The 24,728-nt window shown below is 44.5% G+C and overlaps 1 protein-coding gene across 2 annotated transcripts in view; it reads right to left on the reverse strand.

Annotated features, from left to right (window-relative positions):
* SCARF2 (scavenger receptor class F member 2) overlaps positions 1–24,728 on the reverse strand; it is a 201,916-nt gene that overhangs the window by 96,117 nt on the left and 81,071 nt on the right. For both annotated transcript variants that reach the window (XM_075569026.1, XM_075569025.1), the window contains exons 4-6: positions 16,841–17,360; positions 9,552–9,770; positions 5,551–5,679 (exon numbers count right to left, since the gene is read on the reverse strand). In XM_075569026.1, coding sequence (XP_075425141.1) covers positions 5,551–5,679; positions 9,552–9,770; positions 16,841–17,360 — 868 coding nt within the window. The remainder of the gene's footprint in view (positions 1–5,550; positions 5,680–9,551; positions 9,771–16,840; positions 17,361–24,728) is intronic.

Raw genomic sequence — 24,728 nt, forward strand, 5'->3', positions numbered from 1 at the left:
CGGGTAACACCCCCTGTTTTACCTATTTGCACTTCTATATTTATACTAACTGTGAATTGTTTGTGTGTGTCTCTGTGTGTGTGTGTCTCTGTGTGTGTGTGTCTCTGCGTGTGTGTGTCTCTGCGTGTGTGTGTCTCTGCGTGTGTGTGTCTCTGCGTGTGTGTGTCTCTGCGTGTGTGTGTCTCTGCGTGTGTGTGTCTCTGCGTGTGTGTGTCTCTGCGTGTGTGTGTCTCTGCGTGTGTGTGTCTCTGCGTGTGTGTGTCTCTGCGTGTGTGTGTGTCCCTGCGTGTGTGTGCCTCTGCGTGTGTGTGTCTCTGTGTGTGTGTCTCTGCGTGTGTGTCTCTCTGCGTTTGTGTGTCTCTGCGTGTGTGTGTCTCTGCGTGTGTGTGCCTCTGCGTGTGTGTGTCTCTGAGTGTGTGTGTCTCTGCGTGTGTGTGTCTCTGCGTGTGTGTGTCTCTGTGTGTGTGTGTCTCTGCGTGTGTCCCTGCGTGTGTCCCTGCGTGTCTCTCTGCATGTGTATCTCTCTGCGTGTGTGTGTCTCTGCGTGTGTGTCTCTCTGCGTGTGTGTCTCTCTGCGTGTGTGTCTCTCTGCGTGTGTGTCTCTCTGCGTGTGTGTCTCTCTGCGTGTGTGTGTCTCTGCGTGTGTGTCTCTCTGCGTGTGTGTCTCTCTGCGTGTGTGTGTCTCTGCGTGTGTGTTTCTCTGCGTTTGTGTGTCTCTGCGTGTGTTTGTCTCTGCGTGTGTGTCTCTGCGTGTGTGTGTCTCTGCGTGTGTGTGTCTCTGCGTGCGTGTGTCTCTGCGTGCGTGTGTATCTGCGTGCGTGTGTCTCTGCGTGTGTGTGTCTATGCGTGTGTGTGTCTCTGCGTGTGTCTCTGCGTGTGTGTGTCTCTGCGTGTGTCTCTGCGTGTGTGTGTCTCTGCGTGTGTGTCTCTGCGTGTGTTTCTCTGCGTGTGTGTGTCTCTGCGTGTGTGTGTCTGCATGTGTGTGTCTCTGCGTGTGTCTCTGCGTGTGTGTCTCTGCGTGTGTGTGTCTCTGCGTGTGTGTGTCTCTGCGTGTGTGTGTCTCTGCGTGTGTGTGTCTCTGCGTGTGTGTGTCTCTGCGTGTGTGTGTCTCTGCGTGTGTGTGTCTCTGCGTGTGTGTGTCTCTGCGTGTGTGTGTCTCTGCGTGTGTGTGTCTCTGCGTGTGTGTGTCTCTGCGTGTGTGTGTCTCTGCGTGTGTGTGTCTCTGCGTGTGTGTGTCTCTGCGTGTGTGTGTCTCTGCGTGTGTGTGTCTCTGCGTGTGTGTGTCCCTGCGTGTGTGTGCCTCTGCGTGTGTGTGTCTCTGCGTGTGTGTCTCTGCGTGTGTGTCTCTGCGTGTGTGTCTCTCTGCGTTTGTGTGTCTCTGCGTGTGTGTGTCTCTGCGTGTGTGTCTCTGCGTGTGTGTGTCTCTGAGTGTGTGTGTCTCTGCGTGTGTGTGTCTCTGCGTGTGTGTGTCTCTGTGTGTGTGTGTCTCTGCGTGTGTCTCTGCGTGTGTGTCTCTGCGTGTGTGTGTCTCCGCGTGTGTGTGTCCCTGCGTGTGTCTCTGCGTGTGTGTGTCTCTGCGTGTGTGTGTCTCTGCGTGTGTGTGTCTCTGCGTGTGTTTGTCTCTGCGTGTGTGTGTCTCTGCGTGTGTGTGTCTCTGCGTGTGTGTGTCTCTGCGTGTGTCTCTGTGCGGTGTGTGTCTCTCTGCGGTGTGTGTCTCTCTGCGGTGTGTGTCTCTCTGCGGTGTGTGTCTCTCTGCGTGTGTGTCTCTCTGCGTGTGTGTCTCTCTGCGTGTGTGTCTCTCTGCGTGTTTGTCTCTCTGCGTGTGTATCTCTCTGCGTGTGTGTGTCTCTGCGTGTGTGTGTCTCTGCGTGTGTGTCTCTCTGCGTGTTTGTCTCTCTGCGTGTGTGTCTCTCTGCGTGTGTGTCTCTCTGCGTGTGTCTCTCTGCGTGTGTGTGTCTCTGCGTGTGTGTGTCTCTGCGTGTGTGTCTCTCTGCGTGTGTGTGTCTCTGCGTGTGTGTTTCTCTGCGTTTGTGTGTCTCTGCGTGTGTTTGTCTCTGCGTGTGTGTCTCTGCGTGTGTGTGTCTCTGCGTGTGTGTGTCTCTGCGTGCGTGTGTCTCTGCGTGCGTGTCTCTCTGCGTGCGTGTGTCTATGCGTGTGTGTGTCTATGCGTGTGTGTGTCTCTGCGTGTGTCTCTGCGTGTGTGTGTCTCTGCGTGTGTCTCTGCGTGTGTGTGTCTCTGCGTGTGTGTCTCTGCGTGTGTTTCTCTGCGTGTGTGTGTCTCTGCGTGTGTGTGTCTGCATGTGTGTGTCTCTGCGTGCGTCTCTGCGTGTGTGTCTCTGCGTGTGTGTGTCTCTGCGTGTGTGTGTCTCTGCGTGTGTGTGTCTCTGCGTGTGTGTGTCTCTGCGTGTGTGTGTCTGCGCGTGTGTGGCTCTGCGTGTGTGTCTCTGCGTGGGTGTCTCTGCGTGTGTGTGTCTCTGCGGTGTGTGTCTCTCTGCGGTGTGTGTCTCTCTGCGGTGTGTGTCTCTCTGCGGTGTGTGTCTCTCTGCGTGTGTGTCTCTCTGCGTGTGTGTCTCTCTGCGTGTGTGTCTCTCTGCGTGTTTGTCTCTCTGCGTGTTTGTCTCTCTGCGTGTGTGTCTCTCTGCGTGTGTATCTCTCTGCGTGTGTGTCTCTCTGCGTGTTTGTCTCTCTGCGTGTTTGTCTCTCTGCGTGTGTGTGTGTCTCTGCGTGTGTGTGTCTCTGCGTGTGTGTGTCTCTCTGCGTGTGTCTCTCTGCGTGTGTGTCTCTCTGCGTGTGTGTCTCTCTGCGTGTGTGTCTCTCTGCGTGTGTGTCTCTCTGCTTGTGTGTCTCTCTGCGTGTGTATCTCTCTGCGTGTGTGTGTCTCTGCGTGTGTGTGTCTCTGCGTGTGTGTGTCTCTGCGTGTGTGTGTCCCTGCGTGTGTGTGCCTCTGCGTGTGTGTGTCTCTGCGTGTGTGTCTCTGCGTGTGTGTCTCTGCGTGTGTGTCTCTCTGCGTTTGTGTGTCTCTGCGTGTGTGTGTCTCTGCGTGTGTGTCTCTGCGTGTGTGTGTCTCTGAGTGTGTGTGTCTCTGCGTGTGTGTGTCTCTGCGTGTGTGTGTCTCTGTGTGTGTGTGTCTCTGCGTGTGTCTCTGCGTGTGTGTCTCTGCGTGTGTGTGTCTCCGCGTGTGTGTGTCCCTGCGTGTGTCTCTGCGTGTGTGTGTCTCTGCGTGTGTGTGTCTCTGCGTTTGTGTGTCTCTGCGTGTGTGTGTCTCTGCGTGTGTGTGTCTCTGCGTGTGTGTGTCTCTGCGTGTGTCTCTGTGCGTTGTGTGTCTCTCTGCGGTGTGTGTCTCTCTGCGGTGTGTGTCTCTCTGCGGTGTGTGTCTCTCTGCGGTGTGTGTCTCTCTGCGTGTGTGTCTCTCTGCGTGTGTGTCTCTCTGCGTGTGTGTCTCTCTGCGTGTTTGTCTCTCTGCGTGTGTATCTCTCTGCGTGTGTGTGTCTCTGCGTGTGTGTGTCTCTGCGTGTGTGTCTCTCTGCGTGTTTGTCTCTCTGCGTGTGTGTCTCTCTGCGTGTGTGTCTCTCTGCGTGTGTGTCTCTCTGCGTGTGTGTGTCTCTGCGTGTGTGTGTCTCTGCGTGTGTGTCTCTCTGCGTGTGTGTGTCTCTGCGTGTGTGTTTCTCTGCGTTTGTGTGTCTCTGCGTGTGTTTGTCTCTGCGTGTGTGTCTCTGCGTGTGTGTGTCTCTGCGTGTGTGTGTCTCTGCGTGCGTGTGTCTCTGCGTGCGTGTGTATCTGCGTGCGTGTCTCTCTGCGTGTGTGTGTCTATGCGTGTGTGTGTCTCTGCGTGTGTCTCTGCGTGTGTGTGTCTCTGCGTGTGTCTCTGCGTGTGTGTGTCTCTGCGTGTGTGTCTCTGCGTGTGTTTCTCTGCGTGTGTGTGTCTCTGCGTGTGTGTGTCTGCATGTGTGTGTCTCTGCGTGTGTCTCTGCGTGTGTGTCTCTGCGTGTGTGTGTCTCTGCGTGTGTGTGTCTCTGCGTGTGTGTCTCTGCGTGTGTGTGTCTCTGCGTGTGTGTGTCTCTGCGTGTGTGTGTCTGCGCGTGTGTGGCTCTGCGTGTGTGTCTCTGCGTGGGTGTCTCTGCGTGTGTGTGTCTCTGCGGTGTGTGTCTCTCTGCGGTGTGTGTCTCTCTGCGGTGTGTGTCTCTCTGCGGTGTGTGTCTCTCTGCGTGTGTGTCTCTCTGCGTGTGTGTCTCTCTGCGTGTGTGTCTCTCTGCGTGTTTGTCTCTCTGCGTGTTTGTCTCTCTGCATGTGTGTCTCTCTGCGTGTGTATCTCTCTGCGTGTGTGTCTCTCTGCGTGTTTGTCTCTCTGCGTGTTTGTCTCTCTGCGTGTTTGTCTCTCTGCGTGTGTGTGTGTCTCTGCGTGTGTGTGTCTCTGCGTGTGTGTGTCTCTCTGCGTGTGTCTCTCTGCGTGTGTGTCTCTCTGCGTGTGTGTCTCTCTGCGTGTGTGTCTCTCTGCGTGTGTGTCTCTCTGCTTGTGTGTCTCTCTGCGTGTGTATCTCTCTGCATGTGTATCTCTCTGCATGTGTGTGTCTCTGTGTGTGTCTCTCTGCGTGTATATCTCTCTGCGTGTGTATCTCTCTGCATGTGTGTGTCTCTGTGTGTGTCTCTCTGCGTGTGTGTGTCTCTGTGTGTGTCGTCTCCATCTCCCAAGTGTGGCGGGGTTGCTGCTGCTCCCCGCGCATGGTCAGGTATTGCTGACAAATTGTGACCACTCCTGCAGCCCCAGCCTGCCCATGCGCAGTATGCTACTTCCGTTTCACAGGGTGTCACATTGAAAACAATTTTACCCTATTAGAATTTCTTTATAGCTGCCGTCACCTAAGAACTTTCACTTCAAAAATGCCTCAATAAAATAAGGCATGAATCCATTACAGTTAGGCATATTGAATTGTCGATAAAGCTTCAATAAACCCATCTACATAATAAACGATCACAAACAGGAGATGTATCAACGTAAAAGAGCGCAGAAGTTTACTTGGCCACATTGATCGATTTTTTGCTTGCGTTTGCCTCAAATGTAAGCGTGTTTTCTAAATTGGAGGCAAACTGTTACACCAGCTCAGACCTTGCAAAAAAGTTTGTTAACGAAAAATACAAAAAAATAATAATAATGCACACACAGCGTTTGAGACATCTCATTTTCATCATGTGACTCCTCCCCGACTCCTCCTGTTGACATCCCTCGATGCTAATGCACGTGGTGCAAAACTTGGAAGAGAGACCTTGATAAATTGATGTGGAGACAGAATGGAAATTAAGTGACAACTGTGCTCTAAATTTGCCTCGATACACCCGGCCTCCAAAGTATATGCTCAATGCCATTATAACTATTCATTCCAATAAGGACGGAGCACCTGCAATTCAATAAGCAATGGTTTCCTACAAGTCAGTTGGGAGCCAAATGTAACATCAAATGGTCAATCTCAATGGTCTAACATTAATGGAGTATCAATAAACCATCACGTTTTGCTATGGTAAACTGAAACATTCCCAAAATACAATGACACTTACTATGGTCCGAAAGAGCCCGCGCTGCACAGACACTTCCCAGTCTCAAAATGGCAATCGCCATTAAAGCAGTCACTGCAGACAAAGGCGCAATTCTCTCCATATGTACCATTGCGGCATTTGGTTTCACACCTAGAAAAAGAATGGAAAGTTAATTTTCTCCCTAATAAATTCACACATTATATATATATATATATATATATAAAAATCTAAAACGTATTAGTGGTGTATAGGGTAAAACTAATAGGATAAAAACAACAAAACAGGCAGCGCTATCCACAATAGTAAAACAGAGTATATATTACCTTATGTATAAATAACAAAGCATGCATAAGGGGCTGCCCAAGATACAAAAAACTGACCCCCTGGTCAGAACTATAGTATGGAAAGAGAAAGTATCCACTGGCGCCTAATAAATTATATACTGCAAAAGGATATATGAAAACCAAGCCTGTTGGCTGATGACACGTAGCTCCTCACGTTGTGCTTAAAAAAAAGAGAAAGCACAACACATAGCGTAATACTGTAACTATAAACGGACAACACTTATAACAACATATAACAGCTGAAAAATAAATCGGTGAAATTTCAATATTAAAACATTTAATAACAATTATAAATAATATATATTACACATGGACATTTAATAAACAAATAATGTGATAAAATAGATAAGCACTCTGCACCACCGATGGAGATAGTAGCAATGCCTACTCACCAGATGGAATAGGTAAGTAAGCGGTGGATAATTTTGAGAGTATCCCCTCTCGTTTTGTAAAGCTGCTCTCTGCTGGCTGGCGTCTCTGGGACCATGTGTGTGGAGATCTTCATGTGGGTACTTCCGCAACTCACTTGGAAAGCCACCCAGAAGGTAGTGAACAGCAACAGCTGATTCAGCACGCCGTCGGCATCAGCAGGCACTGGTTAGCAGCAAACGCAGATTCAACAGCAGCAGCTGATGCAGCACGCCGTCGGTGTCAGCGGGCTGGCTGGTCTGCAGCAAACGCAGATGGAACTGTGCGTGGGGATATAATCAATAAAGTGTAGAGTGCTGGAACGCCACCCTACGCGTTTCGAAAGACTCTCTGCTTTCTTCCTCAGGGGTATATAAAATATGGAGTCCAACATAGTCCCTTAAATACAAGATCTGTGATTTACAGGGATTGATTCCACCTGCAGTCCAAAAGCACTTGCGCAATAGGTGCAATGAAGAAGTTCTTGAACATAGTAATTCAGTCACCTGCGCATTGAAAATATTCATATAAAGTGCTCCTGCAAATTGTTATAATCAGCTGTGACATTTAACAAACAATTAAGACATAACCAACTCATATTAACATACAACAATTAACATATATGCATAAAATATGAAAATAATAATAATAAATACAGTATGTGTGTATAAATATACTCTATTCTATATGAATGATGGAAGGGATATATTTTATTAATTAATATAGCCTATCCATAACCTATTAACCTATAAGTGAATTAATAATATATTATAAATTGTGAGTGTGTTGTCTATATAATTTTAATATTAAATTATAAACTATGTGAATAATTATATATATTAATTATTAAATGTATATAAAAAGTGCTCATATTAAATATCAAAATTATTATGCAAATAACAATGTTTATAGTCAAGTACTTGAGTGTAAACATTGTTATTTGCATAATAATTTTGATATTTAATATGAGCACTTTTTATATACATTTAATAATTAATATATATAATTATTCACATAGTTTATAATTTAATATTAAAATTATATAGACAACACACTCACAATTTATACTATATTATTAATTCACTTATAGGTTAATAGGTTATGGATAGGCTATATTAATTAATAAAATATATCCCTTCCATCATTCATATAGAATAGAGTATATTTATACACACATACTGTATTTATTATTATTATTTTCATATTTTATGCATATATGTTAATTGTTGTATGTTAATATGAGTTGGTTATGTCTTAATTGTTTGTTAAATGTCACAGCTGATTATAACAATTTGCAGGAGCACTTTATATGAACATTTTCAATGCGCAGGTGACTGAATTACTATGTTCAAGAACTTCTTCATTGCACCTATTGCGCAAGTGCTTTTGGACTGCAGGTGGAATCAATCCCTGTAAATCACAGATCTTGTATTTAAGGGACTATGTTGGACTCCATATTTTATATACCCCTGAGGAAGAAAGCAGAGAGTCTTTCGAAACGCGTAGGGTGGCGTTCCAGCACTCTACACTTTGGTGATTATATCCCCACGCACAGTTCCATCTGCGTTTGCTGCAGACCAGCCAGCCCGCTGACACCGACGGCGTGCTGCATCAGCTGCTGCTGTTGAATCTGCGTTTGCTGCTAACCAGTGCCTGCTGATGCCGACGGCGTGCTGAATCAGCTGTTGCTGTTCACTACCTTCTGGGCGGCTTTCCAAGTGAGTTGCGGAAGTAACCGCATGAAGATCTCCACACACATGGTCCCAGAGACGCCAGCCAGCAGAGAGCAGCTTTACAAAACGAGAGGGGATACTCTCAAAATTATCCACCGCTTACTTACCTATTCCATCTGGTGAGTAGGCATTGCTACTATCTCCATCGGTGGTGCAGAGTGCTTATCTATTTTATCACATTATTTGTTTATTAAATGTCCATGTGTAATATATATTATTTATAATTGTTATTAAATGTTTTAATATTGAAATTTCACCGATTTATTTTTCAGCTGTTATATGTTGTTATAAGTGTTGTCCGTTTATAGTTACAGTATTACGCTGTGTGTTGTGCTTTCTCTTTTTTTTAAGCACAACGTGAGGAGCTACGTGTCATCAGCCAACAGGCTTGGTTTTCATATATCCTTTTGCAGTATATAATTTATTAGGCGCCAGTGGATACTTTCTCTTTCCAAAACTAATAGGATGCTACGTACTTAAATGGGATTATAAAGTTAAAAGAATACATTTATCTTCTGTTAACTTGGCTATGGCTGCTTCAGTGAGTGATTTGGGGAATTACTATAAAACCCAGGGGGGTTATTAATTGAAGTCTTCCAACTCCAAAAGTGGGTCCGAGATACAGCACCAATGGGATGTTTGGTGCATACGTCTGGTGCAGTTTTGCCGTGTATTTTCAGCCAGGAGACTTTGATAAATAACTGCTAAAGTAGGAAAGATGTTTTATAATGGGATGGTATCAACATTTATGTCTTTAATTGAATTAACGGTTGCTGTTTTCCGGTTTCATGAAAGGATTTAGATCTGCCAGGTCTAGGAGTCATTTGAATAAGAGATCAGTGTCAGATGCAAGATACGTGAATATGATAAGGTGGAGAACTGGTTTAAGAAATGATACAGTGAAGGGGAGATGTGCTCTTTGTAAACCAAAAACATGTGTTTGGGAAAGCTCAAATTAACTGTATAATCATTCTTCTTATCTTACCTCTGTTGTACCCGTCTATGATTATAGAAGATCAAACAGTATCTGTTTGTAAGAAATGTGCACTGATGCCCAAGTATGTTCCGAACAAAATAATATCCAAATGACCATCTTATGGTTATAAGATGGTCATTTGGATATTATTTTGTTCGGAACATACTTGGGCATCAGTGCACATTTCTTACAGACAGATACCGTATACTGTATATAACATTGTGTATGTGCCAACTCTCTATATTTTCCTTTATTTATCCATTATTTCACTAATGGTTTAAAAGTGTTCCTTGCACAGTCCGCTAATAAAATGCAGCCTACCTTACAAATGTCCCTTTCCTATCTTTCAGACAAGGACATTCTTAGATGTTGATTAGAGAAGAATTATGAATGAAAGTCTACCTAGTTGTGGTGGTTAATGATAAACAGAATGCTATATTTTGTTTAAGTTCAGTTTGACATTCAATTATGCATTTAAATGTGTAACAATCCTCTTTACTGAATTTATGAAGAGCATCTCGTCAAGTGGTCATTTACTATGTGGACATATAAGACTCTTACCGGTCGCCTATCCAACCAGCGTTACAGTGCAGGCACTTCCCATTGATGTGATTACAGGTATGTCCGTCTTTGCACGGTGGACACACTTTCTCACAAGCATCTCCGTAGAAGCCGTGGAAGCAGACCTGGTCACACTTGGTGCCGTTCCATCCTGCTTCACATGCAATGCATCTTCCATCAGCAATGGTACAAGGCTGCTGCTCCTTACATTGTCCACACCTATAAATGAGTGGAAAAGGGACATATTGATGGCAAATCTGATCCTTTCCAAATGATTTTTCAGGACTCTTCATGGTGTTGCTTCCTTACACATTCTATTGGTACACAGATAGATCCCCTGCCTAAGCAATGATCAGACTCGTTGAAACCACAGAGGAAACACAAGTGAGCCGTTACAGCATGGGATGCAAGTAATGGAGAACAATACTGCAAGTGCTTAAGAAAATCAAGACAGGAGAGCTTTAAAGGAATCTACTCTATTTGAGAAGGTTTGGGGGAAAACAAGAACAGTGTAGATGCAAAAGGGGAGAAAGTTGAGGACAAACAAACAAAACAGAAAGGTGTGTATCTGTATTTAAAAAAAAGAAGAACCATGTAACCATAACTAGATTTCTTTTGTCATATAAATGACATATATATTACATACAGTTAGGATCTAGGAGGATACTTGGCAAAGGCACTCGATGATGTATTTCCGATCGATGTATGATAATAATGGTAACTTCCTTTAGAATAGAAGTCTTTGAAAATATTGTGAAGAAAAACAAACAACTAGAAGCCCAACTAGGTACAGTATATAAATCCAAATGATATTAGATTATAGGCTAAAGCTTTAGAACAAACAGAAGTTAAGCTTTCTACTCAATCTAAACTCTTGGCATAAGTGGCCTAGAAATGCCCAGAAATTTGAACCAGCAAGAGCTAAAACATAAAAAAAAAAAAAAAAAAAAATAATAATATATATACATATGCATATATATATATATATATATATATAGTCAGATAAGGCAGTTGGCACTCCAATAGGTGCTGGTAAGCCACAGGTGCACGTCCCATATAGAGAATGTAGTTATACGTTACCGTTCCGTATCCCCCTGAGGAAGGTCCCATTCTGTAGGACCGAAACGTTGGGTTTCTGGATGTATTTTTGCTTTCCCTAATACACTTTGATTTTCAACTTTGAGTGCTGTCTCTTGTTTACCAATCCTTGGAACGGTAACGTATAACTATATATATATATATATATATATATATATATATATATATATATATATATACATATATATATATATATATATATATATATATATATATATATATACACATACATATATATATATATATATATATATATATATATATATATATATATATATATACACACACACACACACACACACACACACACACACACACACACACACATATATATATATATATATATATATATATATATATATATATACATGTACATGTACATGTACATGTACATGTAGAGGTATCAGTACCGTGTTAGCCGAGCTTCAATAATCAAAAAATAAATAGATGATACCGTTCTGTGGCTAACGAAATGCTTTTATTTGTGCGAGCTTTCGAGATACACTGATCTCTTCTTCCGGCGATGTTACAATATATATATATATATACACACACAGCTGAACCCCCTTATAACGCTGTGTTTGGGGTCCAAAGAATCACATCGCGTTATAAGCGGATCGCGTTAGAAATAATGTACAATTGTATGCATTGTACAATAAAGTATTTCAGATACCAATAATCGTGTTGTAAAGTATTCATAAATACGAAAATTGGGAGCCACGCTTGCATCGTGTTATAAGCAGATTCGCGTTGTAACGGATCGCGTTATAACGGGGTTGAGCTGTATATATATATATATATATATTTATATATATATATACTTACACACACACATATGTACATACATATACATATATAACAATAGCAAGAATGTTCAGGGCACTTAAAGGGAAAAAGGAAAAGGAAAAAAATTATCTGATCAGTCGTGGTGCTCACAGTGCGGCCAGGATCACCATCCAGCAACAAAAAATAGATAAATACCCAATATCCAAGAATCTGGAGCACTCACAAATTCAAAAAATACAATTTAATGAAGTAGCACAGGCATCAGGGGGTAATCACAGAAAAAGAAGCAACGTTTCGGACCTTACTGTCCTTTCTCAAGCTCCTCCACTATATATATATATACCTATAGTGGAGGAGCTTGAGAAAGGACAGTAAGGTCCGAAACGTTGCTTCTTTTTCTGTGATTACCCCCTGATGCCTGTGCTACTTCATTAAATTGTATTTTTTGAATTTGTGAGTGCTCCAGATTCTTGAATATTGGGTATTTATCTATTTTTTGTTGCTGGATGGTGATCCTGGCCGCACTGTGAGCACCACGACTGATCAGATAATTTTTTTCCTTTTCCTTTTTCCCTTTGAGTGCCCTGAACATTCTTGCTATTGTTATATATGTATATGTATGTATATATGTGTGTGTGTAAGTATATATATATATAAATATATATATATATATATATATATATATATATATATATATATATATATATATACAGCTCAACCCCGTTATAACGCGATCCGTTACAACGCGAATCCGCTTATAACGCGATGCAAGCGTGGCTCCCAATTTTCGTATTTATGAATACTTTACAACACGATTATTGGTATCTGAAATACCTTATTGTACAATGCATACAATTGTACATTATTTCTAACGCGATCCGCTTATAACGCGATGTGATTCTTTGGACCCCAAGCACAGCGTTATAAGGGGGTTCAGCTGTGTGTGTATATATATATATTGTAACATCGCCGGAAGAAGAGATCAGTGTATCTCGAAAGCTCGCACAAATAAAAGCATTTCGTTCATATATATACAGGTAAACCCCGTTATAGCGCGACCCGTTATAACGCGTGAATCGGTTATAACGCGGTTTTCACGTGGCTCCCGTTGCATACTGCACACACTGCACACACTCTCACTGCACACACTCTCACTGCACACACTCTCACTGCACACACTCTCACTGCACACACTCTCACTGCACACACTCTCACTGCACACACTCTCACTGCACACACTCTCACTGCACACACTGCTCACACTCCCAGCACACACTCTCCCAGCACACACTGCTCACTGCACACACTCTCCCAGCACACACTCTCCCAGCACACACTGCTCACTGCACACTGCACTGCACACTGCACACACTGCACACTGCACACACTGCACACTGCACACACTGCACACACTGCACACACTGCACACACTGCACACACTGCACACACTGCACACACTGCACACACTGCACACACTGCACACACTGCTCACTGCACACACTCTCCCAGCACACACTCTCCCAGCACACACTCTCACTGCACACACTGCTCACTGCACACACTCTCCCAGCACACACTTCTCCCTGCACACACTGCACACACTCTCACAGCACTCAGCTCTCACAGCACACTCTCACAGCACTCAGCTCTCAGCACACAGCACTCACAGCACACTCTCACAGCACACAGCTCTCACAGCACACAGCACTCACAGCCCACTCTCACAGCACACAGCACTCACAGCACACAGCACTCACAGCACACTCTCACAGCACACTACACCACACCTCCCACTCCCCCTCCCTACCTTTGGTGTCGGCTGCTGAGATCGGAGCGGAGCTGGCATCAGGAGGGGGGGGGGGTGTCGGGAGGAGAGGTGGTGTCGGGAGGAGGGGGGGTGTCGGGAGGAGGGGGGTGAGTGAGGAGCAGGCTGGGACTCGGAGGGCCGCGTGGGCTATGCCGAGGAGGGGGGGTGAGTTAGGAGCAGGCTGGGACTCGGAGGGCCGCGTGGGCTATGCCGAGGAGGGGGGGTGAGTGAGGAGCAGGCTGGGACTCGGAGGGCCGCGTGGGCTATGCCGAGGAGGGGGTGTAGGTGTAGGAGCATGGGGGGGAGGAAATGGATGCCGGTGGTGGGAGGTAAGGAGCACATTGCGGCTGGACTCGCCATTGCTAGGGGAAGCAACGTTTCGGACCTTACTGTCCTTTCTCAAGCTCCTCCACTATAGGTATATATATATAGTGGAGGAGCTTGAGAAAGGACAGTAAGGTCCGAAACGTTGCTTCTTTTTCTGTGATTACCCCCTGATGCCTGTGCTACTTCATTAAATTGTATTTTTTGAATTTGTGAGTGCTCCAGATTCTTGAATATTGGGTATTTATCTATTTTTTTGTTGCTGGATGGTGATCCTGGCCGCACTGTGAGCACCACGACTGATCAGATAATTTTTTTCCTTTTCCTTTTTCCCTTTAAGTGCCCTGAACATTCTTGCTATTGTTATATATGTATATGTATGTATATATGTGTGTGTGTAAGTATATATATATAAATATATATATATATATATATATACAGCTCAACCCCGTTATAACGCGATCCGTTACAACGCGAATCCGCTTATAACGCGATGCAAGCGTGGCTCCCAATTTTCGTATTTATGAATACTTTACAACACGATTATTGGTATCTGAAATACTTTATTGTACAATGCATACAATTGTACATTATTTCTAACGCGATCCGCTTATAACGCGATGTGATTCTTTGGACCCCAAGCACAGCGTTATAAGGGGGTTCAGCTGTGTGTGTATATATATATATTGTAACATCGCCGGAAGAAGAGATCAGTGTATCTCGAAAGCTCGCACAAATAAAAGCATTTCGTTCATATATATACAGGTAAACCCCGTTATAGCGCGACCCGTTATAACGCGTGAATCGGTTATAACGCGGTTTTCACGTGGCTCCCGTTGCATACTGCACACACTGCACACACTCTCACTGCACACACTCTCACTGCACACACTCTCACTGCACACACTCTCACTGCACACACTCTCACTGCACACACTCTCACTGCACACACTCTCACTGCACACACTCTCACTGCACACACTCTCACTGCACACACTGCTCACACTCCCAGCACACACTCTCCTAGCACACACTGCTCACTGCACACACTCTCCCAGCACACACTCTCCCAGCACACACTGCTCACTGCACACTGCACACACTGCACACTGCACACACTGCACACACTGCACACACTGCTCACAGCACACACTGCTCACTGCACACACTCTCCCAGCACACACTCTCACTGCACACACTGCTCACTGCACACACTCTCCCAGCACACACTTCTCACTGCACACACTGCACACACTCTCACAGCACTCAGCTCTCACAGCACACTCTCACAGCACTCAGCTCTCAGCACACAGCACTCACAGCACACTCTCACAGCACACAGCACTCACAGCACACTCTCACAGCACACAGCTCTCACAGCACACAGCACTCACAGCCCACTCTCACAGCACACAGCACTCACAGCACACAGCACTCACAGCACACTCTCACAGCACACTACACCACACCTCCCACTCCCCCTCCCTACCTTTGGTGTCGGCTGCTGAGATCGGAGCGGAGCTGGCATCAGGAGGGGGGGGGGGGTGTCGGGAGGAGAGGTGGTGTCGGGAGGAGGGGGGGTGTCGGGAGGAGGGGGGTGAGTGAGGAGCAGGCTGGGACTCGGAGGGCCGCGTGGGCTATGCCGAGGAGGGGGGGTGAGTTAGGAGCAGGCTGGGACTCGGAGGGCCGCGTGGGCTATGCCGAGGAGGGGGGGTGAGTGAGGAGCAGGCTGGGACTCGGAGGGCCGCGTGGGCTATGCCGAGGAGGGGGTGTAGGTGTAGGAGCATGGGGGGGAGGAAATGGATGCCGGTGGTGGGAGGTAAGGAGCACATTGCGGCTGGACTCGCCATTGCTAGGGGACGTGTAGGGCTTCCGGCCACCTCTTCCTTCCTTCCTCACTCCCGATCAGGCGCGCGCCGGCCATTTTTTTTTTTTAATTAGCGCGACCTCGGGTCTAGCGCGATCGGATTGGATGGCCCCCGAGGACTGCGCTATATATTGGGGTTTACCTGTATATATATATATATAGTCAATGAAAAAATAGTTTGCACTCCGGTTTCTCAAATGAAGGCAGATGCTCGTCCCATATAGAAAAATGTACAGGGTAACCAGGGAAATCCAGGTAACAAAGAGACAGCACACCGCAATATAATGAAGTAAATAAAGTGTATTAACAACACGGTGTGCTGTCTCTTTGTTACCTGGATTTCCCTGGTTACTATATATATAGCTATAGATATATAGTATAACTACCTCTACATGTGTATATATATAATATATATATATATATATATATATATATATATATAAAATCAAAAAATAAATAGACGATACCGTTCTGTGGCTAACGAAATGCTTTTATTTGTGCGAGCTTTCGAGATACACTGATCTCTTCTTCCGGCGATGTTACAATGAAAGAGATCAGTGTATCTCGAAAGCTCGCACAAATAAAAGCATTTCGTTAGCCACAGAACGGTATCGTCTATTTATTTTTTGATTATTGAAGCTCGGCTAACACGGTACTGATACCTCTACATGTATATATATATATATATATATATATATATATATATATATATATATATATATATATATATATATATGTATATACATACACACATACAGTACATACACACAGTCTACAAAACCTTCAGACCTAGTGTATATCTTCTGTTCTTTCAGGAGTATTTCTAAATGATATACAGTATATACTACCTTAACTGACCACACAAAACTTTTGCAGCAATTTTTTTTTCATAGAGAATTTTATCTCACAGCGAGATTATATTTAGGTAATAAACAACACACAACCCCAGCAAGCTCTTTTTAGAAACTCCTATTTAATCCTAATAGAGGTATATTAGTATTTTATCTGGTAGTGCTAGGACTTGCGAACTGGGTCTGCCTTGTCGTGGCTCGCAGGCTTACAATGCATTGACCAAAGGGTTAAACTAAATGACCCTTTTGCAAGAGAATATATAAGTATTCTACTGTGTATTTTTGTCATATTGGATGTAGCATTGGGCTTCTCTGTCGCTTGTTATATTTAGGTAGTAGCGGTCGTATACCACATCGATTCCATGCATTGCAAATTGAGTACAGTGGTTTGCAGTGTAAACCAATTATTCCCCATCTATGGGTAAGTCGAGCAGAAATATCATTGAGAGCTTGAAATAAATGAGACAAAAAACTGAATACAAAAGGAAAATGCATCCACATATCAATTTACACTCGTGTCATGTCCCCTTATCGCAAATGATGAGTAGAAACTTACCGTCTTCTACAACCCTGTCCATAAAGTCCAGCTGGGCATGGCTCCCGGCAAAATTTGCCCCTATAACCTGGCTCACAGGTACAAGTCCCATCAGCTTGGTTGCATTTCCCTTTGATACACAGGCACTGCCTTTCACAACGCAAACCCCACACCCGCTCCCGGCACAGGCAGCGGCCTGTTAGTTGTTCACATGGGGAATTGTTGCATGAGCATTGGTTGTTACAGCTTCGGGCCCACCAGCCGGGTTGGCAGATGCACCTTCCACTCATCTGGTCGCACTGCGAGTTGGTGCTGCAGTAACAGGCGCTTGAGCACTGAGGACCCCACCAGTTGGGCTCGCAGGTACACCTCCCAGTTTCCTGGTCGCATTTGCCATGCTTGCAGAGGCAGGCATTCTCACAGTTGGGTCCCCAGCGGTTTGTGTTGCATGTGCATTGTCCAATGACATCATCACAATGGCCGTTAGGGTAACAGGCACACTTTTCTTTGCAGTCTGGTCCCCAAAATTGCCTAGGACATTCTAATGCAGAAAAAAAACAGAACAAATAATTGCTTTGGTCACTTGAAGAAAGGGCACCACGCAGCATAGATAACTTGTGTTTTAGCCTCTGTAGTATGTAAAGGGTGATAGATCATGAGTACGGTACATGGGCTGCCACTCTTTTTTTGCCTGCCCACAACCCTTTGCTTAATGCCTCCTATCCCCGGAAAAGAGACGTTCATGGACGTCACAGTTGGGCCCCCTAATGTCACCAGTACTGATGTTGGATCACGACATTTCAAAGAATATTGGATACATACTTCAGACTGAAATGTAAGTCATGGTAGTTTGATGGAACTATAAAAATGAAGATTTAAAGTTAATTAAACACAAATCTATTGCCAACAGCAGCGGTTGTTACGCTGAAGTTATTCGTGCAGTGAGAATGGAATTAAACGGTCTCGCTTAAGTATTTCGTCTGAATGTCTTCTTTTAAGGAATAAATGGCACATGGATATAAATGCAATGCAAAGGCACACAGGCTGTTTCCTACTGGGTTTATTGGTTGTACAATATATTTGTCTGGTCATACAAAATGTTTTAGTAGTAGATGTATCCCAGATGAGAGAGCTTGCTGAAATTACCAAAAACGTGTGTGGGTTGTGATACCTTTTATTGGACGGTATTACTCTTCATACTGTGTGTGTAGCCTGTCTGAGATTTTGAAAAGGAATCTCTTCTTCTAATGTGTCTTCTGAGTGGGGTTGCCAGGTGTCCAGTATTGACCTGGACTGTCCTATATTTGGACACTGCCCAGTAAAACATGAGCGATACTACTGAACGTGTATGTGTCCAGTATTACCTCTCTGGACATAGTGACTTGACAGACTTGGGGGGCCGCGGGATTTCCCCGAGCAGGGAGAGAGCGGGGCTGCTGCTAGGGGGCTGGGCAGCTTCCTCCATCCTGATTGGCTGCTGTGTAATGTAGCCAATCAGGAGGAGGTATCAGCAGCCTTGGGGGGAGACCAAGGAGAGGATGAAACAGCATGGAGCAGAGAGGGAGTGTGTGCATGTGCATGTGCGTCTATCTCAGGGATGTTGCACCTTTCACCATTGGTTCCAGTATTTTTGGAGACGCCACCTGGTAACACTACTTCTGAGGCACACTGTAAAGTTGTGTCATGTCATATTGTCAATTGTTTAAAAGCCGTGTTTTCAATCAAACTTATACATGTTAAAAGCAATACCAACTCTGATTATAACACCACCCAATCTAGAAGCAATAAGAAGGTCAGTGGCTCCTAGTAATCAGAAGCACAGGAAAACATGAAGCCATAAAATCAGGGGGGGGGGGGTGGAGTTAAGTTTCAAAGTCTCCCAGCTGCAAAACAGAGGCAACAGTGCTATAAAAAAATAATAAAGTGACCACAGCATACAATGGGGGTTTCTGCTAATAAATATGGTGTAGAATTTTGCTCTACTTTTCCCACAATTTGGCAGCTGGAAGACTTTGATTCATCACCTCCGAGGTGACAGGCGATTTCTTTTCAATGCATGCTTAGCATCGCTTGCTTTCCAGGAAACGTCCTTATAATTGCAGGCTGACAACTTTGTAATGGGAGAAGGGAAAGCCCCTGTAAGGGGGTAGGAGCTGCATATGCTCCTCTTTGTGCCTTCAGGCTTTTCAGCTGACCTGGCCATTCTCCCGAGGGTGTCATTTTATAACTGGTATGGCCTCTGCATGCCAAGGAAACGAGGATCAATTACCTTACAAAAAGTGATCGCTGAAAAGGTAAAGTGACAAGGTTGGGGGAAAAAAAGACATATGTCCATCAAGTTCAACCTATGCTAAATTTAGACGACAGATACTTATCCTATATTTGTACTTACAGTATATTGATCCAGAGGAAGCCAAACAGAAACCCCCCAGTGAAATATTATCCAATGATATCTCATAAGGGAACATGAAATTCCTCCCTGACTCCAAATATTGGCAATCAGATGACTCCCTGGATCAACATACTTCCCATGTTTACTTATTTGGTATATCCTTGTATACCTTTACTTTCTAAAAAAGAAGTCCAACCTTTTTTTGAAGATATGGATTATATTTGCCATCACAGCTCTTGCCTTAAAGATCCCGACAGTATTTGGTACACCTGCAGATGTAGCGGCCGTTATCCGACCATTTCTCTAATTGGTTTTCGAGATCTCCCCGAAATTCTCTCAATTTGCCACGGCAGACTAATGGCCCATCTGTGTTAGTCCTACCGGGGTCTGCCTGTCTGTAAGAGACGCGCAGTAAGAGATAGACTGAATCAGTCACTCTACCTGCGTGCCTCTAACAGGTGATCGCGGGGGTTTTATTTCATTTTAAACACAACAGTATTGTAGCAGGGAGTCTCCAGAGCTGAACCGCATTGATTTCAGGTCCGGGGACCCCTACTTCCTGAGTTACAGGCCCCGTTATGGGGTGCCGGTATACCCGCTATGTTAAAATCCTGTGGGTCACGTGACATTGGGATCTAAACAAAGCAGAGGGATACCGGCACACCATAATGGGGCCTGTAACTTGGGAAGAAGGGGGTCCCAAGGCTGAAATCAACTTTGTTCAGCTCAGAGGACCCCATGAACCCGCACACTAGTATCACCCCCCCTCCAAAGAAAAAATCATTACCTTAGCGATAGCTGCTAAGGTAATGAAGCTGCTTACATTTTATTTTTATTCATAGTGTGCGTGAGCAGGGCGCCTCCTGAGCTGAAAAAAGTTGATTTCAGCCTCGGGACCCCCTGCTTCCTGCAGGGAATGTGCAGGGAAAGCAGGGTGTCCGGTCTGTGCCTGTGGGCCCGCTCACCCCCCCCCCCCGCTCCCAATGTGGGATGCTTTCACTACAGACATGGTTTCTGGGTAATGACATGCAAATGAGTGCACACTCATTTTTGCTTCTTGTCCATTTTAACATGGACCCCAACATGCTTTCAAAACAGGAATACAAACAAAATAGTAATGAAAAATGTACAGCTGAAGTAGGTGTTACTGCACCCCGCTGATGCGCGCCAGTGGGTGCAAAGCGTGGTAGCCCTGTTCCTTTTATCACACACAGCTAATGCATTACAATGACACCCGCTCCTGCGTGTCCTGCTGCAATGCGCCAGCAGGCTTATTAATGGCGTCTACACCTGTATGTGCACACTTCATTGAGTCTTCCTAACGCAATATGTTATCTATGTCTATGGTGCAGGGATTTCAACTGTATGTAGAACCTTGTAAGTGGCGGAAGGGAGGGATTTAAATTCACCTTTTAAAATAATAATTAGGGTTTTAAAATATTCTTTAGAGTGAATTTCATTGAGGGCTGGAAATTATCTTTTCTGGCGCTGAGGTGAGGTGTTTGAAGAATGTACTTGTAATCTCTTCTGTTGAGCAGTGACCTCAAGGAAAGGGAGAGAAAAAAGACAAAACATGCAGGGAACCTGCAATGGTGTATTACCCAAGGGAAGACAGGATTATGCAATGAAGGAGCAATTTATTACATTAAAATGACAAGGTTAAAATAACCATGGGTGACAATTACGAAGAGAGACATCATTTGTACTTTCGAAACGCGTTGGAAGGTTTTTTGGCACCGTTGAGCCACCGTAGCTGAGGATCAATACTGGTGACGTCATCGCGCCGTGCGGATCGTGTGTATTCCAGGAAGCAAGGCATGCAGGAGCACTGAATCGGATCCCCGGCAGCAGAGACTAATACAGCACCAGGCGAACGGCGATATCAACGGCAAAGACCATAAAACCAAGTGCTTATTTCCTATTCACTTCTGGTGAGTAGGATTCCAATTTTAGACCAGACGGAGCAAAGAATAAGAATTGTTGGACCAAGCACCGTAGTGCATAAGTGTGCTGAGGCACATGTCCACCATCTAATCAGTTTAATTGCATTTTTCATGTATTTTATATGTATGTTCATTAATTGTCACCCATGGTTATTTTAACCTTGTCATTTTAATGTAATAAATTGCTCCTTCATTGCATAATCCTGTCTTCCCTTGGGTAATACACCATTGCAGGTTCCCTGCATGTTTTGTCTTTTTTCTCTCCCTTTCCCTGAGGTCACTGCTCAACAGAAGAGATTACAAGTACATTCTTCAAACACCTCACCTCAGCGCCAGAAAAGATAATTTCCAGCCCTCAATCCAACTCTGGGTAGAAGATACCAGAATATTCTTTTCAAGGCAGCTCCAGGACTACCATTTGGACTCTGTATCTAAGGTTCATTATTATCTACCATTGTTGTTTACATAAGCGCTGATCACACACCTATTATTTCACCTATTAGAGTGAATTTCATTGTATTAATAATATTTTTAAAAGTAATAATATAGGTTCCCAATAACGTGCCCGGTAAAGTTTCGAAAAGTTGTAATTTTAAGGATTTTAAGAAACAATTCTGCTATTGTCTGTATTAACAGAACCAGGGGCTTGCTAGTGCATAACTGCAGTGGTCATCATTTAAAAATAAAGTTGTTGAGACCCTCCCCCACCCCTTTATTTCCACAATGGCCTAAGGATGTTAATCAATAATCTCAAAAGAACAGAGCTGTCTCCTGCTTGATGCAGGAACCACTGCTCCGGAGAATATTACTGCGGCTGATTGTCACGGGAGACCAGGTTTATTAACGCCTTTTTTATACCGGGATCATTGATTGAGCAAAGCAAGGAGGTAAAATAAATTGTAATTTATTTCAGGAAAAGACATACACACAATGTAACACAATTTACAGGGTTAACACACTTACTGGGCGTTGGGCTAACAAATAAATCTATCCTCTAAACGAAATTCACAGAAACGACCTCTGCAGTAGCCCTTTTCTTTGACTGGTAGGTACTCACAAAAGTCCTGGAACTGATTTCGGCATGCAATGCAACCGCGACCGCTACGTTCTCAAAAGCAGGACTTAGAAACTTTTCTGAGTTGAAAATCCTTGATGCCGGCTCGCGTCTATTCAGTACAGAGCATCTTTGAATTTGCCGCTGTTGGTTTGGCGCTTGGAATCTGCGCTCCTGATTGGCTGCAAGTCCCCTTAAGGGTTTCAGTGTCTCCTTCACTAACATCTACAGCCTATCAGAGCGTGGGAATTTCCCTGACAGCCAATCACCGATTTGCCGGTATTGTAAAGCCGGGCGGGCACCTTTTCTCAGTCTGTAAAGGGGCATGCACCAACCTGGCACCTCTGCCTCTTTGCATACTGAGCCTACCCGCTGCTAGGCTCCACAGAATCTGGGGTTGAGCAAATGGTGGCCGGATAGCCCTGTGTTAGCCCAGGATGTGGGTACACAAGCAGAACTGCAGTACCCCTCCTGTTCTAACACCTTGGCATCCCTGAGGCTTTCAAGTCCTGACTGCATAGACCCATATGCACCAAGCTTTGTAGCCATCTGGTCTGCTCGGAATCCATGACTTGGAAATCCCACAGTTCATTTACAGGTTATCAGTACATATACCTATTAAATATAATCCTTTAATAAAATATACTGTGTCCTGTCTTATGTGTGGTAAAATACATAGGTCTCTGTTCTGGTGTCAGGGATGGAGTGAGTGTATAGAGCACCTACGCTTACTAGCCTCATACTTGGCACACTTTAGAAAAATTACTTTAAAAACTTTTACACACGAACCACTCTCAGCTTTATCACTTAGCTGGAGTGCCCCCTGAACCCCTATACTAGGTGCAGGGTATCTGGGCATGTATCTGGGTACCACTCTTTATACTAGGGACCCCTCTGTCTACTAGGGACCCCGTGGGTGACCGCAGGTATACATTAAGCCCTTCATGCCCGTTTACCTTGTCTGGAAGATGCTGCAGCAGGAATCCTGGCGGTGAGTCATAATAGTGTTTTCAGAGTCAGAGTTTGCCCGGAGTAATGTGCTTGGCTGCATCCGAGAATCTCACTCGATTCCCGGATCCAATTCCTGGGGTATCCCATAACTCCGGAACCCCGATACATAGCCACGTTCTGTAAAGACTTTCTCTGACAAACCCACCCTGAAACTTACAGCCTAGAAATCTCCCGATCCCAGCATCCCAGGAAAGGCAAAACACACATAATTCTTTATTGTCGCATAATTTGCACACAGTCACAGTAATGCATTTAGGACATCTGGGTCCAAGAGCTGACACTCTAGGACCTCAACACACGGATCAGGGGTAACCAAGTGGGCTGAACCTTTATTAGTGAGCCTGGTTAACCTCTTCACCGTTACGCTGATTACTTAACCTCGCTACAGATGGGCCTTTTAAAATTCAAGTGACATTACTTACTGTAGATTCCAGTACCACCTGCTAAGAGTCTACTCTAAGGAGCCTATTTATTATTGTCTCTCTGCTGTAAAGCCATTAAAAATACAGCACCCTATATATCAAAAAAAAAAGGAATCCCATTGAAACCAGTGGGATTTCTTTCCTTTGACACAAATAAGGGTGAAGTCCTTTTGCGCTACCCTATATGTGCAGCTGGGAGGCTTCAGTAAATAACCACCCATGTCACCAGAGGAAGCTCCCAAAATGCAATGGTCACAGCGAGACAATTGTATAGAGAGGAACTGAGATTTTGTTGAACGAAGGAGAGATACCAAGGAAGAAGTCCCACTAAGGGTTAGGAGAGGAGATTACAAGATCTGGATGTAAAAGGAAAACTGAAACAGATGCTTTGGAGGATTTGCTGCCTGATCAGGCAAGGAGCCGGAGGCCAAAATTGTATGCTGTATGATCTCTGTCTGCCCGTTTCAGATTTCAACTTTTAAATCTGAGTAGGGAGTCATCTGAAATCCACCATGTGCAGGAAGCTTGGAATTTTTTTCAAACTGGAATTGCCTTGCTCTATAAACTTAAATTTAACTTTTCTGTTCTAGCGTAATCGTTAAATTAGTATGCTAACAGAACATTTTTTTGCAGTCAAACTTGGCAAGGTATTATAACTATGAAAGAAACAAATTGGAAGATATTTAGGAACATTACTGTTAAAGAAATACAAATACCAAAGAGCTTTCAATGTCAAGCATCATTCACACGTCACAAGCGAATTAGTTTTAAACAAGCTGAGATCCATATTGTCACGCACATCCTCCTAATGGTGATATACCAACATAGTATACATACAGTACTGTACACAGGTGCAACCACGAGTATTCTAAAACTTGCCTTGGAAAATCTGGAGCAATCACCAACAATACCCCAGTAATGCTGCAACACTTCTCTGACATTTCTGCAGAAAGACTAATGGCCCATTGAATTAACACAGCAGGGATCCCTGATCAGTTTGAATGGGACTGCAAGGGACCCCAGCTGTGTTAATCTGATGGGCCATTAGTCTGTCTGCAGAAATTTCACTGAAATGTTGGCAGCATTA

The sequence above is a fragment of the Ascaphus truei genome, chromosome 13, assembly GCF_040206685.1.
Source record: "Ascaphus truei isolate aAscTru1 chromosome 13, aAscTru1.hap1, whole genome shotgun sequence".
NCBI classification, from domain to species: Eukaryota; Metazoa; Chordata; class Amphibia; order Anura; family Ascaphidae; genus Ascaphus; species Ascaphus truei.